The sequence below is a fragment of the Hypomesus nipponensis genome, chromosome 6, assembly GCF_054491055.1.
Source record: "Hypomesus nipponensis isolate SF chromosome 6, ASM5449105v1, whole genome shotgun sequence".
NCBI lineage: Eukaryota > Metazoa > Chordata > Actinopteri > Osmeriformes > Osmeridae > Hypomesus > Hypomesus nipponensis.
In genome coordinates this window covers 16,829,967-16,849,251 of record NC_140366.1, presented here as the reverse complement: position 1 = coordinate 16,849,251, position 19,285 = coordinate 16,829,967, and the positions used below count along the sequence as shown (strand labels likewise).

The following is a 19,285-nucleotide window of genomic DNA, read 5'->3' as shown; positions in this document are numbered from 1 at the left end:
AGTGGTGTTATTGAAGAGCACACTGTTTATCAGACTGATGGCTGAGGGACGTGGAGGACAGCCCATGGGATTCTTTGCAAGATGTGTTCCGACTGGATCTATTCTTCTTGATGCATATAGTGTACAGCATAGGATAGGTTGTTGTTCAGTCACTATGGCTAAGCTCTGGTTTTGTCGTGGTCATCTCATGTTTAATGGTTTATTGGTGTTTGGGTTGCCCCTAACAACGTCTGTGTGTGTATACTCACTGTTGCATGGTGCTCTTATTAAGGTGTCAAACTGATGGCTTGTTGTGTGTTGTGGCCTGAATAAAGAAGCATTCTGCTTGTAATTCAAGGCTGTGAAGAGCTGTCAGGTGGGAGCTAGTCTCAACTGGATCAGCTGTGGTTTCCCTTCTCAGGAGCAGGGGTCAGAGGCCAGGGAATTACAAGACCTCTGTAATTCCTCCATGGTTGTTGCAAAGAGGGGTTTGAGTTCAGATGATGAGCAAGGTTGGAATGTTGGGATCAGACCAAAACATCAGGTGATTGATGAGAGCGAGTTGTTCAGCAAAAAAAAACAAAAAACGGTATCTCTCTTGTTATCATCAAAGCTTCTTTATCCTCCCAGTCGTCTGTGCATTTTATTTTGGGAGGATTACTTTCATAAACTCCTACACCAGCCGTTTATTTGTTATAGTTTTGAAAATCTTTTGACCTAACAGCAGTGTGTGCTACACAAAGAGAGACAGTGTCTGTAGCCCGGTCAGGTCAGAGGAGTGTGTGTGTGTGTGTGTGTGTCTGTGTGTGTGTGTGAGTGTGTGTGAGTGAGTGTGTGTGTGAGTGTGTGATGTCCCCAGGCCCCCTCTCCTCTGTTCCCGGGGCTTCTGGGTAATTGGAGATGATAAGTTGAGAGACTGCTGGGTGTTACCCTCGCTGTCTTTTCTGATGTGTTGCAGTTGTGGAGCTCCTGGCCTCGAGGGGACTCTATCTAACGTAATTATCTCATTGTCAGGGGGTCGTATGGGGGGTCGGAGCTCCGTCACCTCCCTGTGCTACTCACGTGCACCGACACACACACACACACACACTCCTCTTGTGGAAACGACACAGCCCAATAAGATCTAGGATTTCACCTGAAAGGAGGCTGCTATCTGGCTCTGGGAGAAGGTGTCTCAGTCCTACTTTCTGCTCGCTTTTGGATTCGGAGTCTTCTGGAACGAACCGTGAGAGACTTCAAGTAAGCCAGTGGAAAGTTCCTCTGTGTAATCGTTCACTGGGTTGTTCTCTGAATATTGGGCTTGTTGTGCTGTGTATATTTAGCCTGTCCCTCAGAGTGTGGTGCAGTTGGCGGCACGCCTGGCCTCTTCCTCTGATCTCTACAGGAAGCGTGCGTCTGTGTTTAGGTCCCCTGACAGGACGTGTGCGTCTGTCTTCTGGTCCCCCGGTAGGGCACCACAGATGGTGGAGGGCTGCACTTGAAGGGCCTGGCCCTTTCTCCATATCACTCTCTCTCTGTGTCTCCATCTCTCTCTCTGTCTCCATCTCTCTCTATGTCTTCATCTCTCTCTCCGTCTTCATCTGTCTCTCTGTCTTAATCTCTCTGTCTTCATCTCTCTCTCTGTCTCCATCTCTCTCTATGTCTTCATCTCTCTGTCTTCATCTCTCTCTCTGTCTCCATCTCTCTCTGTCTCCATCTCTCTCTCTCTGTCTCCATCTCTCTCTCTGTCTCCATCTCTGTCTCCATCTCTCTCTCCGTCTTCATCTCTCTCTCACTGTCTCTTCTATTTCTCTCTCTCTTTCTCTCCTCACTTACCTCTCAATGTAAATCTGTCGTTCTCCACCTCTCTTTTCCCTTGTAGCTTTCTACATCCTGCTTCTCCTGATCCATCTTCATCTTGTTAGTAGCTCTCCCTGCATCTCTCCACCACACCTACTCTGTCTTCCCTTCCCTCCTCTCCCTCCATCTCTCCACCACCCCTACTCTCTCCTCCCTTCTCTCCTCTCCCTCCATCTCTCCACCACCCCTACTCTCTCCTCCTCTCCCTCCATCTCTCCTGCGGGCATGCCAGTTGTGTCCTGGCTGTGGGATTAGCAGGGCTGTATCGACTTCCACCAGGCCTGTCTGCCATCCTGGGAAGTTGAAAGCCCTCCTACCCACACTCACCCTTCCTGCCTACAGCATGTTCACACAGGGGGCTAGCATGGAGTTCACATGATGCTCTCGGCTGTCTTCAGGATAACCTTGTGTTCCACAGCGCACATGATATGTGGTCAGGACGCGTAGCTCCCCGGCTCCTGACCAGGCCAGTGTCCAGGCTGATGTTGTCCTTCAGACATGTTTTCTGGTTCACTGCTGCTCTCCACCTGACAGCAGCCTGCTGCCATGCTGCCGTGCAGATTGTATGAAAGGGCATTATTCATGTAAACCGATATACAGCTTGTTTGCCAGTCTGTTTCATGGTCTGAAAACAGGATGTGAACACGACCGTCCGCCTGTACCAGGGCAGCCGGTAAGAGAGGGCTGGTTCCTCTGCTGGTTCCTCTTCTGGTTCCTCTGCTGGTTCCTCTTCTGGTTCCTCTGCTGGTTCCTCTGCTGGTTCCTCTTCTAGTTCCTCTGCTGGTTCCTCTTCTGGTTCCTCTTCTGGTTCCTCTGCTGGTTTCTCTGCTGGTTCCTCTTCTGGTTCCTCTGCTGGTTTCTCTGCTGGTTTCTCTGCTGGTTCCTCTTCTGGTTCCTCTGCTGGTTTCTCTGCTGGTTCCTCTTCTGGTTCCTCTGCTGGTTCCTCTGCTGGTTCCTCTGCTGGTTCCTCTGCTGGTTCCTCTGCTGGGTCGTGATCCAGTCCGTCTGCAGTCCTGTCAGCTCTGGGTTTCACCAGGCCAGGGTCACGCCTGCTGTGAGAGTACTGCTAGCTCATGTGTAGTGATCTGGTCTGTGATCTGTGCCCCCCCCTTTCCCCGACATCAAGCACAGAACCTCTTTCCCTGCCCCCCCTCCACACACACACGCACACACACACGCACACACACACGCACACACACGCGCACACACACTCACACACACGCGCACACATACACACAGTCCCTTCTGAGTCTCTCACCTTCCGCTCTGTCATGCACAGCTGGCCCCTCTCTACCGCGCTCTTTCCATCTCAACCTCTCTCTCTCTCTACTCTCTTTTCCTTTCTCTGCCTCTCTTTCTTGCTCTCTCTTTTTTCCCCTTTTGTTCTCCCTCTTCATCCTTCTTACTCTCATCCTTGTCTCCTCTTGCTGTCTCATCTTCATTTTGTCTTTCTCTCATTCTGTCTTTCTCTCATTCTGTCTTTCTCTCATTCTGTCTTTCTCTCATTCTGTCTTTCTCTCATTCTGTCTTTCTCTCATTCTGTCTTTCTCTCATTCTGTCTTTCTCTCATTCTGTCTCTCTTTCCCTCTGTCTCTCTTTCCCTCTCTCTTCCTCCGTTCATTGCTTAATCAACATCCGGAATCCCTCCCTGAAAGAAAAACTGAGAGACTGCACGTAATCTGTGATGGGTATCTGTACCATCTACATACACACACACACACACACACACACATTTACACATACACACACCCAGCTAGACTGATGCACATAAACAATCATTACTTATCTTAAATATAGCCTCACTGAAACACATAATGCACTTAGCGCCCATTATGTACTTATTCCTTTGTGCTCCGATATTCACCCAGCAGTAATGACCCTGACCCGGCCACTTTGACTTACCCAATATAGCCGGCATCCACTTCTCATTATTCACAACCCATCTGCCAGACCCCGTCTAAATGACACAAAATATCTCTGTTGTTCAGATCCATTATTCACTGCTTTCTATTCACTGCTCAGTGCTAACCAGTGGAGAGCATTGCTTTTGAAAACAGGCACATGAACCAACCAAGACACTCCTGCACTCATCACGCGATTCCAAAGTTACAGTTGGCCGAAGTTCGTTAACTTTAGACACACTCCCCAGGTTTACTCAGGGCTTCGCACAGCTGTTTGTGTGTGTGTGTGTGTGTGTGTGTGTGCATGTTTGGGTTAAGTGTGAGGCCTGTTCTATTCTTACTGAAGTGCTAGACTTAATTTGCCACCTCTCTCTCTCTACTTCCCCCCTCATACACACCTTTTGACGTCACTGTCTAAATCTGTCAACCTCACGTGTGAGGAAGATGTAATCTTGTGTGACTAAGACCTCATGTGCTGGGAGTCAGGTGACAGGAAGTGATGTGTCTGATATGAGAAGCTGTCTGAACAGAGAGGCAGGCCAGGGGTGGTGGTGCGAGCACAAGCACGCCTGGGAGTCAGGTGACAGGAAGTGATCTGTTTGATATGAGAAGCTGTCTGAACAGGGAGGCAGGCCAGGTGTGGTGGTGCGAGCACAAGCAGGCCCGGGAGCCGTCTACCTGTGTCGACCTTCACTGTTTCTGCCATCCTCGTCTTGACCATCTACCGTCTCTCTCTCTTTCTCTCTCTGTGTCTCTGTCTTCTCCTCTCAGGTTTGTGAGCAGCCATGACGAAATCCTATGAGTTCAACTGGCAGAAACACCTGCCTGGCTTCCTACAGGAAGGAGCCTCCTTTGACAGGTTTGACGAGGTGAGACCCAGACCTCCCCAGCCCCTCCCCTGCCCTCCTCCGGCCTGTCCTGACCCTCCCCAGCAGGCTGCAGGAGCAGTAACCTGAGCTGGGGCTTGAGCCTGGCAGATGGAAGACATCTACATCAGCCCCCCCCCCACCCCCCACCCCACCCTAATCACCCTCCTCTGGTTGGACATTAGGCACACTCACGCACACACACACACAGATGCTCAGACACAGAGGAATAGTCTACTTTATGACATTAATGGTCATTGTGTTAGTCAGAGCAGCAGGAAATAGGAACAGCGGCTACATTGATCCATCACATTAGCCAAGTGTGCTGTGGCGACTGGCTGTCTGGCCGTCTGTTCCACGGCCCTGACCAGCCTGCTCCACCACTTACACTGTTCCTGTCCCCCCTCTGGAGATGGGGGGGGGTGTGTGGGGTGATGGGGTGTGTGTGTGTGTGGGGGGGGGGGGGGGAGTGATGGGTGTGTTTGTGTGTGTCCTCCCTAGTTTTCCCTTCCCTAACTCAATCAGGGCATTAAGCTGTGACATTGCATGAAGAGAGCTATAAAGCACACACACACACACACACACACACACACACACACACACATAACAGGAATCCCTTCAGCCTGTTCTTTCAGGACTAATCAAATCTAAGAGCATTCGTAACTGGGCCGGTGGGGAAATGCCTCAGAGTGTGTGTGTGTGTGTGTGTGTGTGTGTTTGAGGCACTGCCCTAGTCTAAGTGCTGGGAGACTGGGACAAAGTGAATCCCAAGGTCTGATGTATCTAGACCAAACAAACTGTTCATTGACACACTTTGATTTGTTGTCTTTGAGTTAGAAAAGCAGGATATCCACACCGGCCTGACCTGGGCTCTCATTCAATAGCTAGTAAAGATGACTTTTTTTATTGACCTATAGGATAATCCTTCCTCTACCACCATCCAATGGCGTGCTGTTGATCACACGTCTATTGAACTGCAGCATTGCGGTCTACAGTAAAGGTGTTAACCTGTGGATCCTGACCTGGAGCACAGCGACAGCCCTCAGCTGAACCTAGTTCTACTGACCACCCAACCTGGGCTCTGTTCTCACACAGCGCTTCAGTCTCAGAGAGCTGTGTGTGTGTGTGTGTGTGTGTGTGTGTTTACTAGCTGACTGATAGAAAGGGATGTTTGGGTTGACTACATCTAACCCCTCCTCACACACACACACACACACACACACACACTGCATGCAAGCACACACACACACACACACACTGCATGCAAGCACACACACAGCTAATCAGGACAGATTCTTCTGGAAAGCACACTCCAGTGAGACCCCACTGAGTAACAGACGGTGAGGACGGGCATCTTGTGTGTGTGTGTGTGTCTGTCTGTGTGTGTGTGTGTGTCCGTGCACATCAATAGTTGAATACCCTGTGCATGGCCTGGCCGTATTCAAGTACAGCAAGTCTTTGTTGTATCCAGCACAACCATATGACGGACAGGCCTGGAGGAGAAGGACTCTTCTCTTTTGATGTCAGCCCTCATCTCCATGGGGGGAACGCTGTGCCCCTCTGCCCCGCCCCTCCCTAGCCCCCCCGCCCCTCCCTAGCCCCCCTGGCCCTCCCCAGCCCCTCTGCCCCTCCCCAGCCACTCCGCCCTGCCCCTCCCTGCCCCTCTGCCCCTCCCCAGCTCCAGACGTGGGAGATGCAGAGCAGTGAGGAGAGGAGCACTTGCTGGCCTATTGATCTTCTATAAGACTGTACTTCATCAGTGTAGTTGATCCAGGGGCACCAACAGGGCTCCAACAGGGCACTACCGCCACCGCGTCGCCATGGTTGCATGGCTGAGAGTAAAACTCTCCTCGATTGAGAGGTTGAGTCAGCCGTGTGTGTGTGCTTGTTCCTCAACGGAGGGTCTTCCCCCGCTATCGGAAATCAATGGTATGGGATCTAAGTAATCAGTGTACTGGTTGCTATGAGAACCAAGCCATCCCTTGAGGTTTGAACACGCAAACACAGCATCACATGTATAGAGTGAGTGTCACTGCTCAATTCTCATTGCTGCTTACAGTAGTGCGTGTGGCTGTGTGTGTGTGGTTGTGTGTGTGTGGGGGGTGTGTGCAGCTTTATTTTTTAAGAGCTATAATGATCGATAGAGATCTTAGAGCAGAGATTTGCAGTACCCTGCAATCAATTGTCTCACACATACATAGCCAAGCTCTTCTGCTCTGCACCTAGTCAAGAACACCTTAGCCAGGGCTCCCCTCTCGGTTTATTCGTTATTCGTTTTATTTGTTCATTCTTTGCATTTCAAGTTTGTGTTATTAATTGTCACATACTGTACATGAATATACATGGTACAATATGCAGTGATGTGTATAATATGCAGTGAAATGTTTTCTTTGTGTAGCTTTGAAATGTATAGCTTTGTGATTGTGTGTGTGTGTACAGTGCACCTATGCTTGTCTCTAGCATTTTGTGTGTGTTTAGATTTAAGTATGAGTGTTCACACATCCTGGACTCATTTGAACAGTTTCATAGAGTATGGTACTATTGGATGCTCGACAGGCTAGCCTGTAGCACACTCCCATACAAGAACTGTGTAGCGTCTCTGCTACAGGTACTGTCCAGTATCGGTTCATTAGTCATCCTGGCAGTGATGAATTGCAGCTTTAGATGGATGACTGAATGGCCTTATCTGCTTGGAGAATTCCAGTCAGACCAATACTGAATGTGGACTGGATCGCCACACACTTTCCTCACACACGCACACCACAACACACACACACGGAGCGGAGTGCTGTAGACTGATGTACAGTGTTTGGACCTGGTTCCCTTGGATGCTCTACTTAGCATCGGAGCCTGTTGGTCATCAACCTCCAGCACAGTCAGGCTAGCAGGTAGCAACCCCTCCAGCATAGTCAGGCTAGCAGGTAGCAACACCTCAAACACAGTCAGGCTAGCAGGTAGCAACACCTCCAGCACAGTCAGGATAGCAGGCAGCAACACCTCAAACACAGTCAGGATAGCAGGTAGCAACACCTCAAACACAGTCAGGCTAGCAGGTAGCAACACCTCAAACACAGTCAGGATAGCAGGTAGCAACAGACATCCTCTCTACACCAGGTAAAAACTGTATCCAGGAGGTCTCTGAGAGATACATGCTCTCCTGTCTCTTTACCTGCCTGCTCTCTCTCTCTCACACACACACACACACACACACACAGACAGCCTGTCCTTGTTGTCCTCTGTCTCCATGGCACCAATGTGTGTGCTACCAGGACAGTGTTTGCACTCATGACATTCATAATTATCGGTGTTTGTGTTTGCCCTAGCGCTAGGCTCCCCTGTGCACGCAAAAGCGTGTGTGCGTGTGTGTGTGTGTGTGTGCGTGTGTGTGTGTATCCTTCAAGGCATCGTATGTATTGATGGGGCTGTTTGATTGTGTTTGCCCGCTAGGGTGTCTCTGCTAATGTATTCCAGTATTTGATCGAGAACATTTATGCGTGCTTCAATGTGTGTGTTCTTCCAAAAATGAAAATGAATTATAGACACCGCTGTTTGTCTTGTTGCGTAAGCTGTGTGTGTGTGTGTGTGTGTGTGTGTGTGTGTGTGTGTGTGTGTGTGTGTGTGTGTGTGTGTGTGTGTGTGTGTGTGTGTGTGTGTGTGTGTGTGTGTGTGTGTGTGTGTGTGTGTGTGTGTGTGTGTGTGTGTGTGTGTGTGTGTGTGTGTAACAGTGCGGGTGTTTAATGTCCAGCCGTGTCAAATAAAAGCTATGATTGACGAAACATTCCTCTTTTTTAAAACTGTTGTGTCTCTCAGGACCCGTTTGTCTTTGAGCCCAACTGCCTGGTCCAGGTGGACGAGTTTGGCTTCTTCATCACCTGGAAGAGTGAAGGAAAGGTACCCTGTCTTCCTCTCTTCCTTATCTCACTGCAGATTACCCCTGCCCCGCCCCTGCCCCCCCCCCCTCCCGCACCTGTACCCCCCCTGCCCCTGCCCAGCTTTCTTCAAGACAAGAAGTGAAAAGTGTTTCAAACAACAAGTCTCCCTCTCTTCTCTCCCTAAATGTGTTTGTTGTTTGTTTCTCTCTCTCGCTTTCTTTCTGCCTGTCTTACTTCAGGAAGGCCAGGTTCTAGAATGTTCCCTCATCAACAGTATCCGCGTTGGAGCCATGCCAAAGGTGAGACCTTGGGAAGACAATTTCCTCTCCTCCGTTTCAACAACCTTCACGCCTGGCTGCGTCCCCTCCATCGCTCTCTCACAGGACGGGCCTCTGGGCTCCACTCATAATTGGGGGGACGGTCACATCCATAGGTCAGACATACTTCAGGCCATGGCAACAGTGGCCAGTGATTGTTTCGGCAGTGTTGATTGGCTGGAAACGTTCAAGTCGGTTTGGAAGAGGGCTGCGCGTACCTGATGAACTATTCTGCTTCCTCAGTGGCCCAGGGGAGAAACGGCTGCATGAAATATGGACTGTCTTTCATATTTATGGTTCCCCTTCTCTGGGTCCAGCTCAACCTTGGCTTGATTCCTGGATGACTGCAGGCTTGCAACCTGCAAAGTCAAGTCTTCAAATCAACACTTTTAAATGGTCCGTCCCATGTTAAATAGGCTTACTAGGTGTTGCCTGACGTACATGTAGACAGCCCTACAGTTTAAATGCATTCTTACGTCTTACTTTAAACACACTCCTATGCATATGTGTACGGTCCATGCATGAACCCTTAGATCAGTAAATATTGACTGACATGAGAGATGCTGACATCCTGCTGGGCCGTAGTGTTTGACATGATGTTAAACACGCCAAGCAACAGAAGGACCCGGGGAGTGGCCAGTCCCTGCCTGACTGGAACTGAGCTGTGCTTTTCCAGAGACGGCACTGGCAAACTGCTGAAGACCATTAACCCCGGCAACCATCTGACCACACACACACACACAAGGTGGCAGCGTGCACACACACACACAGGGTGGCAGCGTGCTTTAACGGGGGCGGAGGTGTGTGTCGTTGGCTGGGCGGGATGTGTCCGGTCTCTGTGTGTGTGCATGTGTGTGGGCCCCTCTCCCGCTCTCGTCCGCCTGGTGAAGAGCTCTGTTGTCCTCAGTAAACAACACAGCAGAGCGCTCTCTGATACGGCTCTCTTGTGCGCCTAACCAGATAATCAGCAAGGGCCGTTTGAGCTAACGAACAAAGAGAGAGAAGAATGGCATTGATGATTGGCTGTATTCGTTTTAATAAACATTGGATGGCCACGAGTGGGAGAGCTAGTTGCCGTCCAGATTATTCAATCATGGAGCGAATGTTCTGTCTTTACCATAAACTGCCGTACAAGTGACCATATGAAGTTGGTTGGTTGTAAATAGTGTTAAAACATTTTTTATTTTCCTCCCACTCTTCTCCCCCACCATCTCTCTCCTCCCCTTCTCTCTCTCTCACTCTCTCTCCTCCCCTTCTCTCACTCTCTCTCTCTCTCTCTCCTCCCCTTCTCTCCCTCTGTCTCCCTCTCTATTTTTCCTCCATCTTCAAGGACCCGAAGATCCTGTCAGCGTTTGAGGCTGTGGGCAAGACAGAGGCTGATCTAGAGGGCTGCATCATCTGCGTCTGCAGTGGCACCGACCTTGTCAACCTCTCCTTCATGTTCATGGTGGCTGAGACCCCGGACATCGCCCGGGTGAGAGGACGACTTCTCGCTCCTCATTTCCGTCACAGCCTTCCCCCTGGGATACTAGAGTGGTAGTCAGCCAGGCCGACCTTTTAAACAAACCCTCAAAACCGTGATTAAGACCGGCTAGAATGCGACACATTCCAAATGAAGGCCCTAACCACAAAGATAACAAGTTATATCCTGACTACCTCAGCGCTGGCCTTGGCTCCGTCTGTCCCTGTAGCCTGGAGAAGCATTGTAATGACTCAGTCTCTTTCTCTCTTTCTCACTTTCTTTGTCTCTTCTGTGTCTCTTACTCGTTCGCTCTTTCTCCCTCTCTTTCTCTCTCTTTCTATCTCTTTCTCCCTCTCTTTCTCTCTCTTTCTATCTCTTTCTCCCTCTCTTTCTCTCTCTCTCACTCTCTTACTATCTCTATCTCCCTCTTTCTCTCTCTTTCTCCCTCTCTTTCTCTCTCTTTCTATCTCTTTCTCCCTCTCTTTCTCTCTCTCTCACTCTCTTACTATCTCTATGTCCCTCTTTCTCTCTCTTTCTCCCTCTTTCTCCCTCTCTTTCTCCCTCCCTCTCTCTCTTTCTTTCTCTCTCTTTCTCCCTTTGTCATGTGGCCCAGAGGGCTGGAGTGTTAGAGTAGAAATACCTTTCTCCCTCGCCCCTAATCCCCCTCTCCCTTTCACTCATCCGTCTTCCCAGTCGGCTCAGACAGCAGATTCTTCCTCACCCAGACCTCAGCGCTCAGAAAGCACACACAGCAAACACTGCCACCTTGTGGCCAGCAGTAGAACTGTAGCCAGGTTCACTTTTCCTGTTACCCATAGACGGTCGATGAAAGGCCACCTGGTAAATATGAAGCACACTAGAGTATTTGGTCTCCTACACACTGTAGACCGTGCTACAGGGATGGTGTTGTATCTGTAGAGACACAGGGTTGGAAATAATCTACCCTGAGCAGCCTTCACTAGTCAGGCCTGAAGGTCAGATACACACACACACACACACCTACTCTCCAACTCACACACACACACACACTGTTTCTCAGCATGTAGGTTGCCCTAAGCAGCAGACCTCGAGAGCTGACAGTGTTATTCACATCAGCACAGCCAGGAACACACGCACCTCTGGGATAAATAACACATCCTCTGTTCTGGTTAGTAAGAGAGAGGCCCTCTGAAAAGAGTCTGAGTCTGTTGTCACCCTCTCTCTGTGACACACACACACACACACAAACAGGAACAACACAGTGTTTACGTGTGTGTGTGTCACAGCATATCCACTTTCAGTGTTTACATGCCAAAGGCCTAAACATCTAAACAGTAGACTGATAAATGTGGGAAAAAAACCTTCAATTTCCTATTCTTGTCTGTCGTGTTTGCGCGCATGTGTGTTTGTGTGTGTTTGTGCTGGTGTCTGAACTGTGATTGTTTGTTTTCAGAAATGGGCAGAGGGTCTGAGATCTGTGATTCACAACTTCAGAGCAAACAGCGTCTGTCCAATGACCTGTCTCAAAAAACAGTAAGTAGTGCCACAGTCCACCAAGAATGTTCTGCCGTGTCTGAATCAATATTTACCCTTGCGTGCCTCTGTGTGTGTGTGTGTGTGTGTGCACGTGTGTGTGTGTTTCCTCCCCTAGTTGGATGAGGATGTGCTTTCAGACCAACGTAAACGGGAAGATCCCAGTGAGAGGGTAGGAGAAGCACACAAAGACAGAATCAGCTCCTGTCATTTTCTGCTCGTCCCTCAGTGGAGATCCTCATGGCTGTGTGTGTGTGTGTGTGTGTTGCAGAATCACACGGACATTTGCTTCGGGAAAGACAGAGAAGGGAATCTTCCAGGCTCTGAAAGAGCTGGGCCTGCCCAGTGGAAAGGTTTGAAAGAAGAAAATAAAAATACATACACACACACACACACACACACGAGATAGAACCACACGGCCGGCTCCTTCCCTGAAGTTTTTCCTCCTGAGGTCTGAATCTCCTCTGGCATGTCACCTGGCGTCATGGTCTTCTCACCTCTGCCTCTCCAGAACGACGAGATAGAGTCTTCAGCGTTCACCTTCGACATCTTCTACGCTCTCACACAGAAGATCTGCCCTCGCACCGACATGGAGGAACTCTTCAAGAAGATGTGAGTGTGCTCTTCTATCTCCAGCCTCCAATCGCAACCCTCCATCACCACTTCACTGCCTAGGACCATCACCAGAACTAGACATGGTTATCTGTTTCTCCTGATAGTCCAGTTAGTATGATAGGGTACTCAAACCACACTATTGGAGCAGTGGCCAAGAATTGTTAAGTATTGTTTATGTTATATGTTCAGAACAGAGACCAGCGTTTAGAGATGTTTGAATCTGCTCAACTAACCACCTGTGGGCAAGCCTAACCTGCTTCTGAAGTTCAACATCTAACCCGTTTGTTTATACTAACCCACCATTACTAGAATGTTCTATCGGTGGTGATTTAACATCATGAATGTGATGAATTGTAACATGAAGGTGTTTTATATTGACCCACTAAAACTAGCTTTCTCCTTAGCACTGACTGACTAGACATGTTAAAGAGGCATAACGTTTTGTTTTTTCTAATTAATTCCTTTGCAGCAATGGGGACAAAACTGATTATTTAAACGTAGACCAGTTAGTCAGCTTTCTGAATGAAGTAAGCTCTTTATCATTCATTAACTACTCTCTGTGTGACAGCTTGAGCCCCCCCCCCCCCCCACCCCCCCACCCCCGGCTCTGGGTGGAAGTTGCCCATAAGAGCAGATCTAGGATCAGGTGACCTTTAGCCAATCAAACTTCTAACAATCCGATGGCAACACACAAACCTGACCTGAGATCAGTCTCTAGGGGCAACTTCATCCTAAACTGCATGCCTGGCCCCTCCTTCCCCTCTCCTCCCCCTCCCTCATCGCCTCTCTGTGTGGTTGTTGTTGCCACAGCAACGGGAGGCAGTTTGGGCTGTGTGACTATTCTGCTTCCTGAGTCCACGTGACGCCCTTTCTCTTTTCTCATTGGCTGTGACAACCTCGCTTCAACACATTTTGCTCTGTCGTCCGCTGTTGAAGGCCTTCCCCCTGCTTCCCTCCCTGTGTGTCACGCTGTAATGGATCCCCAGTAGAACGAAGCCATGATAGGTCTTGTTCCCGCCTGGCCACCTCTGTGTCACGATGTTTCTGCTGCTGTGTGTTTGAGTAACCGTGCTTTAAAAAACCTCACACGCATTCGGCTCCTCCGCTTGAACCCCCCCCCCCCCCCACACACACACACACACACACACACACACACCCCTCCCCAGCTCCGCACCAATAACCCTGACTCCTGTTTCAAGTCCATTTCTTCACGTTTATGATACGACCTGTGGTGTACAGCTCCCCCTGGTGGCAGCGTGCGGTGCAGCCCTCCCTGTTGTCCGTCAGTGCTGGCTCTGTGTGTGTCTGCTGCTGTGTCACCCCTCCACCCCACCCCCCCACCCCCCAGAGCAAGCCCATGCCCTGCCTGAGCACAGAGCTCACCCCCTGGGGAGCTGACAGGACAGGACTGCCCTCCAGTCTGGCCTCCACCAGCCAGGTTTCTGACTCCACTCCAGTCCTGTCAGGTCCACTTTCTGAGAAGGGGGCAGGGCCAGGGGTTCATCTGGGTGGGGGGGGGGGGGGTGGTCCTCCTAGTTTCTTTGTGTGTGTGTGTGTGTAAGATTGAGTGGGGCTGTGTCTTTGTTCTTGTACAGTTAAGTGTGTCTAGAGGATGTGTGGACAGTCTGTGTGTGCAGCCTTCCAGATGATGATGTGTGTGTGTGTGTGTGTGGTCTCCAGAACCAGCGGGACCCGCGGCTAAACGAGATCCTGTTCCCCTTCTACGACCCCAAACGAGCCATGCAGATCATCGAGAAGTACGAGAGAGATCCTGAGCTGAAGAAGAGAGGTAGGAGAGATGGAGGGATGGTGAAGGAGGAGAAAACCACAAATAGTCTGCTGCTGTAGACACATTAATGCCCCTTCCTACTGAAGAAAGTAGGTTAACCTTCAAACTAGGTTCTACCTACTTACTCACAACCTCTCCCCACCCCCTCCCTCCCTCTCTCTCGCCCATCCTCTCTCTGTGCCTCCCTCCCACCCTCTCTCTCTCTCTCTCTCTCTCTCTCTTTTTCCCCTAATTTTATCACTCCCTCCTCTCTCTCCCTCTCTCTTGCCCATCCTCTCTCTGTGCCTCCCTCCCCCCTCTCTCTCTCTCCTTTTTTGCCTCATTCTATCACTCCCTCCTCTCTCTCCCTCTCTCTCCCTCCTCAGGTCACATGTCCAGTGATGGCTTCTGCAGGTATCTGATGTCGGATGAGAATGCTCCGGTGTTCCTGGACAGGCTGGAGCTGTACCAGGAGATGGACCAGCCGCTGGCCCACTATTTCATAAGCTCCTCCCACAACACGTACCTGACGGGACGGCAGTTTGGGGGGAAGTCCTCCGTGGAGATGTACCGACAGGTGCTGCTGTCTGGCTGCAGGTAGGCTCACAGAGCGGGGGTGCGTAAAGGTGTGCAGTTTGAATAAAGCTGTACGTGTGTCTCAGTGTGTGTGTGTGTGTGTGTGTGTGTGTGTGTGTGTGTGTGTTGTTTCAGGTGTGTGGAGCTGGACTGCTGGGATGGGAAAGGAGAAGACCAGGAACCTATAATCACACACGGCAAGGCCATGTGTACTGACATCCTGTTCAAGGTGAACACACACACACACTCACACACACACACTCAAACACACACACTCACACACACACACACAAACACTCAAGCATATACATATGTATATACACACTATTTCATTATCCTATATATATAGCAGCATTTTTATAAGCCATCCAAAAACAGGTGAACTCCCTTGAACTGTATTTTATTATTACACAGGACAAGTTTGCCATCTGGTGGCGATACTTTAATACTGCACCCAATAGAGCAAACAACCTAATCAATCCATCTGAAGTCACATAATAGGAGCTCTCATCCAGACTGATTGACTGCAGGTGACTGTTGTTGTGTTTCCTTCCTCTATCAGGATGTGATTCAAGCCATCAGAGAGACGGCGTTCGTAACAGCAGAGTACCCGGTCATCCTGTCCTTTGAGAATCACTGCAGGTACAGCAGCTTCTGCAGTCCGACCGCACGGCTGATGCAAGATGGAGGAACATGTTCCTGCACTTCACTTTCTGTGTCTGTGATTAGGATGTCTACCAGGAAAACATCTAAGCTGATGCATTATGTGTGTGTTTGTTAGTAAACCGCAGCAGTATAAGATGGCTAAATACTGTGAAGAGATTTTCGGGGACCTCCTTCTTAAACAGCCACTGGAGGGATATCCGGTGAGTACCTGTCAATCAAACTCGGTGTCAAATCATAAAGCGGTCAGAGTCGTCGTCAAATAGGAGCTGCTCTGTCTGATTTCACTTCCTGGTTTGGGGATTTCAGATTGAACCTGGGCGACCCTTACCCTCTCCCAATGACCTCAAACGTAAAATCCTCATCAAAAACAAGCGCTTGAAACCGGAGGTGGAACAGAGTATGTGCCCCACCCACCTCCACCCTCCAAGCATGTGACCTCATGATCACTTAGAGCCCACCCCAGACACAGGCAGCCAGGTTTATCTGTGTGTGTGTGTGTGTGTGTGTTACAGAACAGCTGGAGTCCTTTAAGAAACACGTGGATGCAGGAGAGACCAACACGCCTGCCATCATTCTCGGAGAGGAGAACGAGGAGGACGGAGACATCTGTGAGCTGTGTGTGTGTGTGCTGTGGGGCGTCTGGAAGGGTGTGGTGCAGTGTCTGTGTGTGCTGTGGGGCGTCTGGAAGGGTGTGGTGCAGTGTCTGTGTGTGTGTGTGTGTGCTGTGGGGCGTCTGGAAGGGTGTGGTGCAGTGTGTGTGTGTGTGTTTGCTCATGTGTGTGTGTGTGTGTGTGTGTGCAGGTGGAGAAGACAAGGAGGGGAACCACGAGGGCCAGCCCAGCAGCCTATCAGAGGAGCCCAGTGAGAAGGAGGTTAACAGCCTCAGTGCCAACAGCACCACAGCCAGTATTACAGCCAGCACCGCGGCCAGCACCACCAGGAAGGAAGAGGAGCCGGACAACAGCCTTAGGAAGGTGGGCGTTGCCTGGAAACGGCTGCATGCTCTGTCTAGCTGTTTGGAAAGAGGTACAGTACTCTTGAGTTGTTGATGTTGTCGTCGTCCAGGTAACCGAGGATGAGGTCACAGAGATGTCCGAGGCCACGGAAGCTACAGACATCACCGATATCTCAGAAGCGTCTGACCAGGACAACAACAAGAAGGTAGCCTGCACCCCCACACACGCACACACACACACACACACACGCACACACTGCTTCTGTGTCCTGTATTGCCTGTTACTTTATTTATTTTTCACCATACACTGCAGTCGAGAGAAGTGTGTGTGAAGTAGGAAACTCACTGTGTGCTGTGTGTGTGTGTGTGTGCGCTGTGGCCATGCAGGCAGAGACCACAGATGACGAGGAGGCTTTGATAGCCCAGTACACCTATGTGGGAGCCACCACCAACATCCACCCCTACTTGTCTGCCATGGTCAACTACGCTCAGCCTGTCAAGTTCCAGAGCTTCGACAACGCAGAGGGTACGCTGGCACAGCGCCAAGCGCCTCACTTTGGTCCCACCCGCGTCACTTCCTGTCTGACTTCCTGTTTCCCCCGTTCCAGAGAGAAACATCCACCACAACATGTCGTCCTTCAACGAGTCGGTGGGGCTGGGCTACCTGAAGACCAACGCAATTGAGTTTGTCAAGTATCCTTGAGTTTCACTGCTCCTGTACACGGTATGCAGATGCTCCTGTACACGGTATGCAGATGCTCCTGTACACGGTATGCAGATGCTCCTGTACACGGTATGCAGATGTACTCTCCCAGTACTGCCCCCTCTGCTCCTGCCCCCTCTGCTCCTGCCCCCTCTGTTCCTGCCCCCTCTGCTCCTGCCCCCTCTGCTCCTGCCCCCTCTGTTCCTGCCCCCTCTGTTCCTGCCCCCTCTGCTCCTGCCCCCTCTGCTCCTGCCCCCTCTGTTCCTGCCCCCTCTGTTCCTGCCCCCTCTGCTCCTGCCCCCTCTGTTCCTGCCCCCTCTGCTCCTGCCCCCTCTGTTCCTGCCCCCTCTGTTCCTGCCCCCTCTGTTCCTGCCCCCTCTGTGCCTGCCCCCTCTGTGCCTGCCCCCTCTGTGTCTGCCCCCTCTGTTCCTGCCCCCTCTGCTCCTGCCCCCTCTGTTCCTGCCCCCTCTGCTCCTGCCCCCTCTGTTCCTGCCCCCTCTGTTCCTGCCCCCTCTGTTCCTGCCCCCTCTGTGCCTGCCCCCTCTGTGCCTGCCCCCTCTGTGTCTGCCCCCTCTGTGCCTGCCCCCTCTGTGCCTGCCCCCTCTGTTCCTGCCCCCTCTGTTCCTGCCCCCTCTGTTCCTGCCCCCTCTGTGTCTGCCCCCTCTGTTCCTGCCCCCTCTGTGTCTGCCCCCTCTGTTCCTGCCCCCTCTGTTCCTGCCCCCTCTGTTCCTGCCCCCTCTGTTCCTGCCCCCTCTGTGCCTGCCCCCTCTGTGCCTGCCCCCTCTGTGTCTGCCCCCTCTGTTCCTGCCCCCTCTGTGCCTGCCCCCTCTGTTCCTGCCCCCTCTGTTCCTGCCCCCTCTGTTCCTGCCCCCTCTGTGTCTGCCCCCTCTGTTCCTGCCCCCTCTGTGTCTGCCCCCTCTGTTCCTGCCCCCTCGTCACCTAGATTGGGGCTCGTTTGAGGGATGCTCCCTGTGGTTATGGGGATGTTCTCCTTGTGGTGAAACCCAGCTCGCTGCCTCCAGGGAGCACAATGTGCCTCTGGACTCTAAAACGGGCCCTCTCTCTCACACATCCACACTCACACATCCCCCCCCACACACACACGCACACACACACACTCAGATATACATACTCCAACGAGACCAGAGGACCCAAGCTGTTCCTTACTATTAATAACCCTGTGGTCCACTTTCCACACATACATACTTGTACACACACACACACACACACACACACACATACGAGCAGACACTCTCCTCTCCCGCCTGCCAGCGTTTTTCCCTGAGCGTTCTGCACAGCTACAACAAACGTCAGATGAGTCGCATCTACCCCAAAGGAGGCAGGGTGGACTCCAGTAATTACATGCCTCAGATCTTCTGGAACGCTGGCTGCCAGATGGTCTCGCTCAACTTCCAGACCCCAGGTACCAGAACACACAGAACGCAGAACATGGACCCTAGAACCTCCGAGCTCCCCCCAGGGTCCTGCATGGCCTCGTGCTACCGTGCTCACGGGTTCCTGTTCTGATGAGGCCTTGCGCTTCCTGTGGTGATTGATGACGTCGTTGTTGAGGGGTCGGTCGTGTGTGTGTTCTCATGTCGCAGAGAAGTACAGCTTTCCTGTCAGGTCAACTCTGTACATATAGGATGGATTTCACATCACACACACACACCACACACTCACACCCCAGGTGGGCTTAGCTTTTGGTTCTGAGCACATCATCTGACCCGCTGCAACAGCACAAAGGCCTGGCCCTGCAGTCCAAACACCCACACACTGTCAGACACACACACAAACACAATTTGTCTGTCACGCACACTCACACACACACACACACACACTGTGGACGCTGTTGTTGAGCAGCTGCTGCCCTATGTCTGAGGGCGATGGGGTCGGACCATATGTCCCCCAGTGAGGGGGCATGTGTAGGGCTGGAGGGGGGAGGGGGTGGGGCATGGGGGAGGGGGAGGTGGGCCTGGGGGGAAGGGGTAGGATAAAGGGAGGGGTGGGGGAGGAGAGGAGAGATTTCAGTGTGGTGGAAATGCCTGCTTTCCTCCCCCTCCGTCTCTGGGTCAAGCAACAGCTCCTCAGAACATTCTGGAAGGGACTTTGCTCCTGTTTGTTTTCTGTATGTGTGAATGCATATTATCTGAACTGAATCCTCTCTTTCTCTCACTGTTAGATCTGGCCATGCAGTTGAACCAGGGAAAGTTTGAGTACAATGGATCCTGCGGGTGAGAGCACTACTTCCTCT

At 51.3% G+C, this 19,285-nt stretch overlaps 1 protein-coding gene across 3 annotated transcripts in view; it reads left to right on the top strand.

Moving 5' to 3' along the window:
- The window catches only part of plcb4b (phospholipase C, beta 4b), a 54,441-nt gene that overhangs the window by 21,465 nt on the left and 13,691 nt on the right, over positions 1 to 19,285 (top strand). For all 3 annotated transcript variants that reach the window (XM_084699445.1, XM_084699443.1, XM_084699444.1), the window contains exons 3-24: positions 4,491 to 4,588; positions 8,396 to 8,476; positions 8,697 to 8,756; positions 10,105 to 10,248; positions 11,669 to 11,748; positions 11,867 to 11,920; positions 12,020 to 12,101; positions 12,260 to 12,360; positions 12,833 to 12,890; positions 14,044 to 14,152; positions 14,518 to 14,728; positions 14,843 to 14,936; positions 15,270 to 15,349; positions 15,489 to 15,573; positions 15,680 to 15,770; positions 15,886 to 15,981; positions 16,175 to 16,347; positions 16,439 to 16,534; positions 16,716 to 16,854; positions 16,937 to 17,021; positions 18,330 to 18,454; positions 19,214 to 19,265. In XM_084699445.1, coding sequence (XP_084555571.1) covers positions 4,505 to 4,588; positions 8,396 to 8,476; positions 8,697 to 8,756; positions 10,105 to 10,248; positions 11,669 to 11,748; positions 11,867 to 11,920; positions 12,020 to 12,101; positions 12,260 to 12,360; positions 12,833 to 12,890; positions 14,044 to 14,152; positions 14,518 to 14,728; positions 14,843 to 14,936; positions 15,270 to 15,349; positions 15,489 to 15,573; positions 15,680 to 15,770; positions 15,886 to 15,981; positions 16,175 to 16,347; positions 16,439 to 16,534; positions 16,716 to 16,854; positions 16,937 to 17,021; positions 18,330 to 18,454; positions 19,214 to 19,265 — 2,180 coding nt within the window. In that variant the 5' untranslated portion in view covers positions 4,491 to 4,504. The remainder of the gene's footprint in view (positions 1 to 4,490; positions 4,589 to 8,395; positions 8,477 to 8,696; positions 8,757 to 10,104; positions 10,249 to 11,668; positions 11,749 to 11,866; positions 11,921 to 12,019; positions 12,102 to 12,259; positions 12,361 to 12,832; positions 12,891 to 14,043; positions 14,153 to 14,517; positions 14,729 to 14,842; positions 14,937 to 15,269; positions 15,350 to 15,488; positions 15,574 to 15,679; positions 15,771 to 15,885; positions 15,982 to 16,174; positions 16,348 to 16,438; positions 16,535 to 16,715; positions 16,855 to 16,936; positions 17,022 to 18,329; positions 18,455 to 19,213; positions 19,266 to 19,285) is intronic.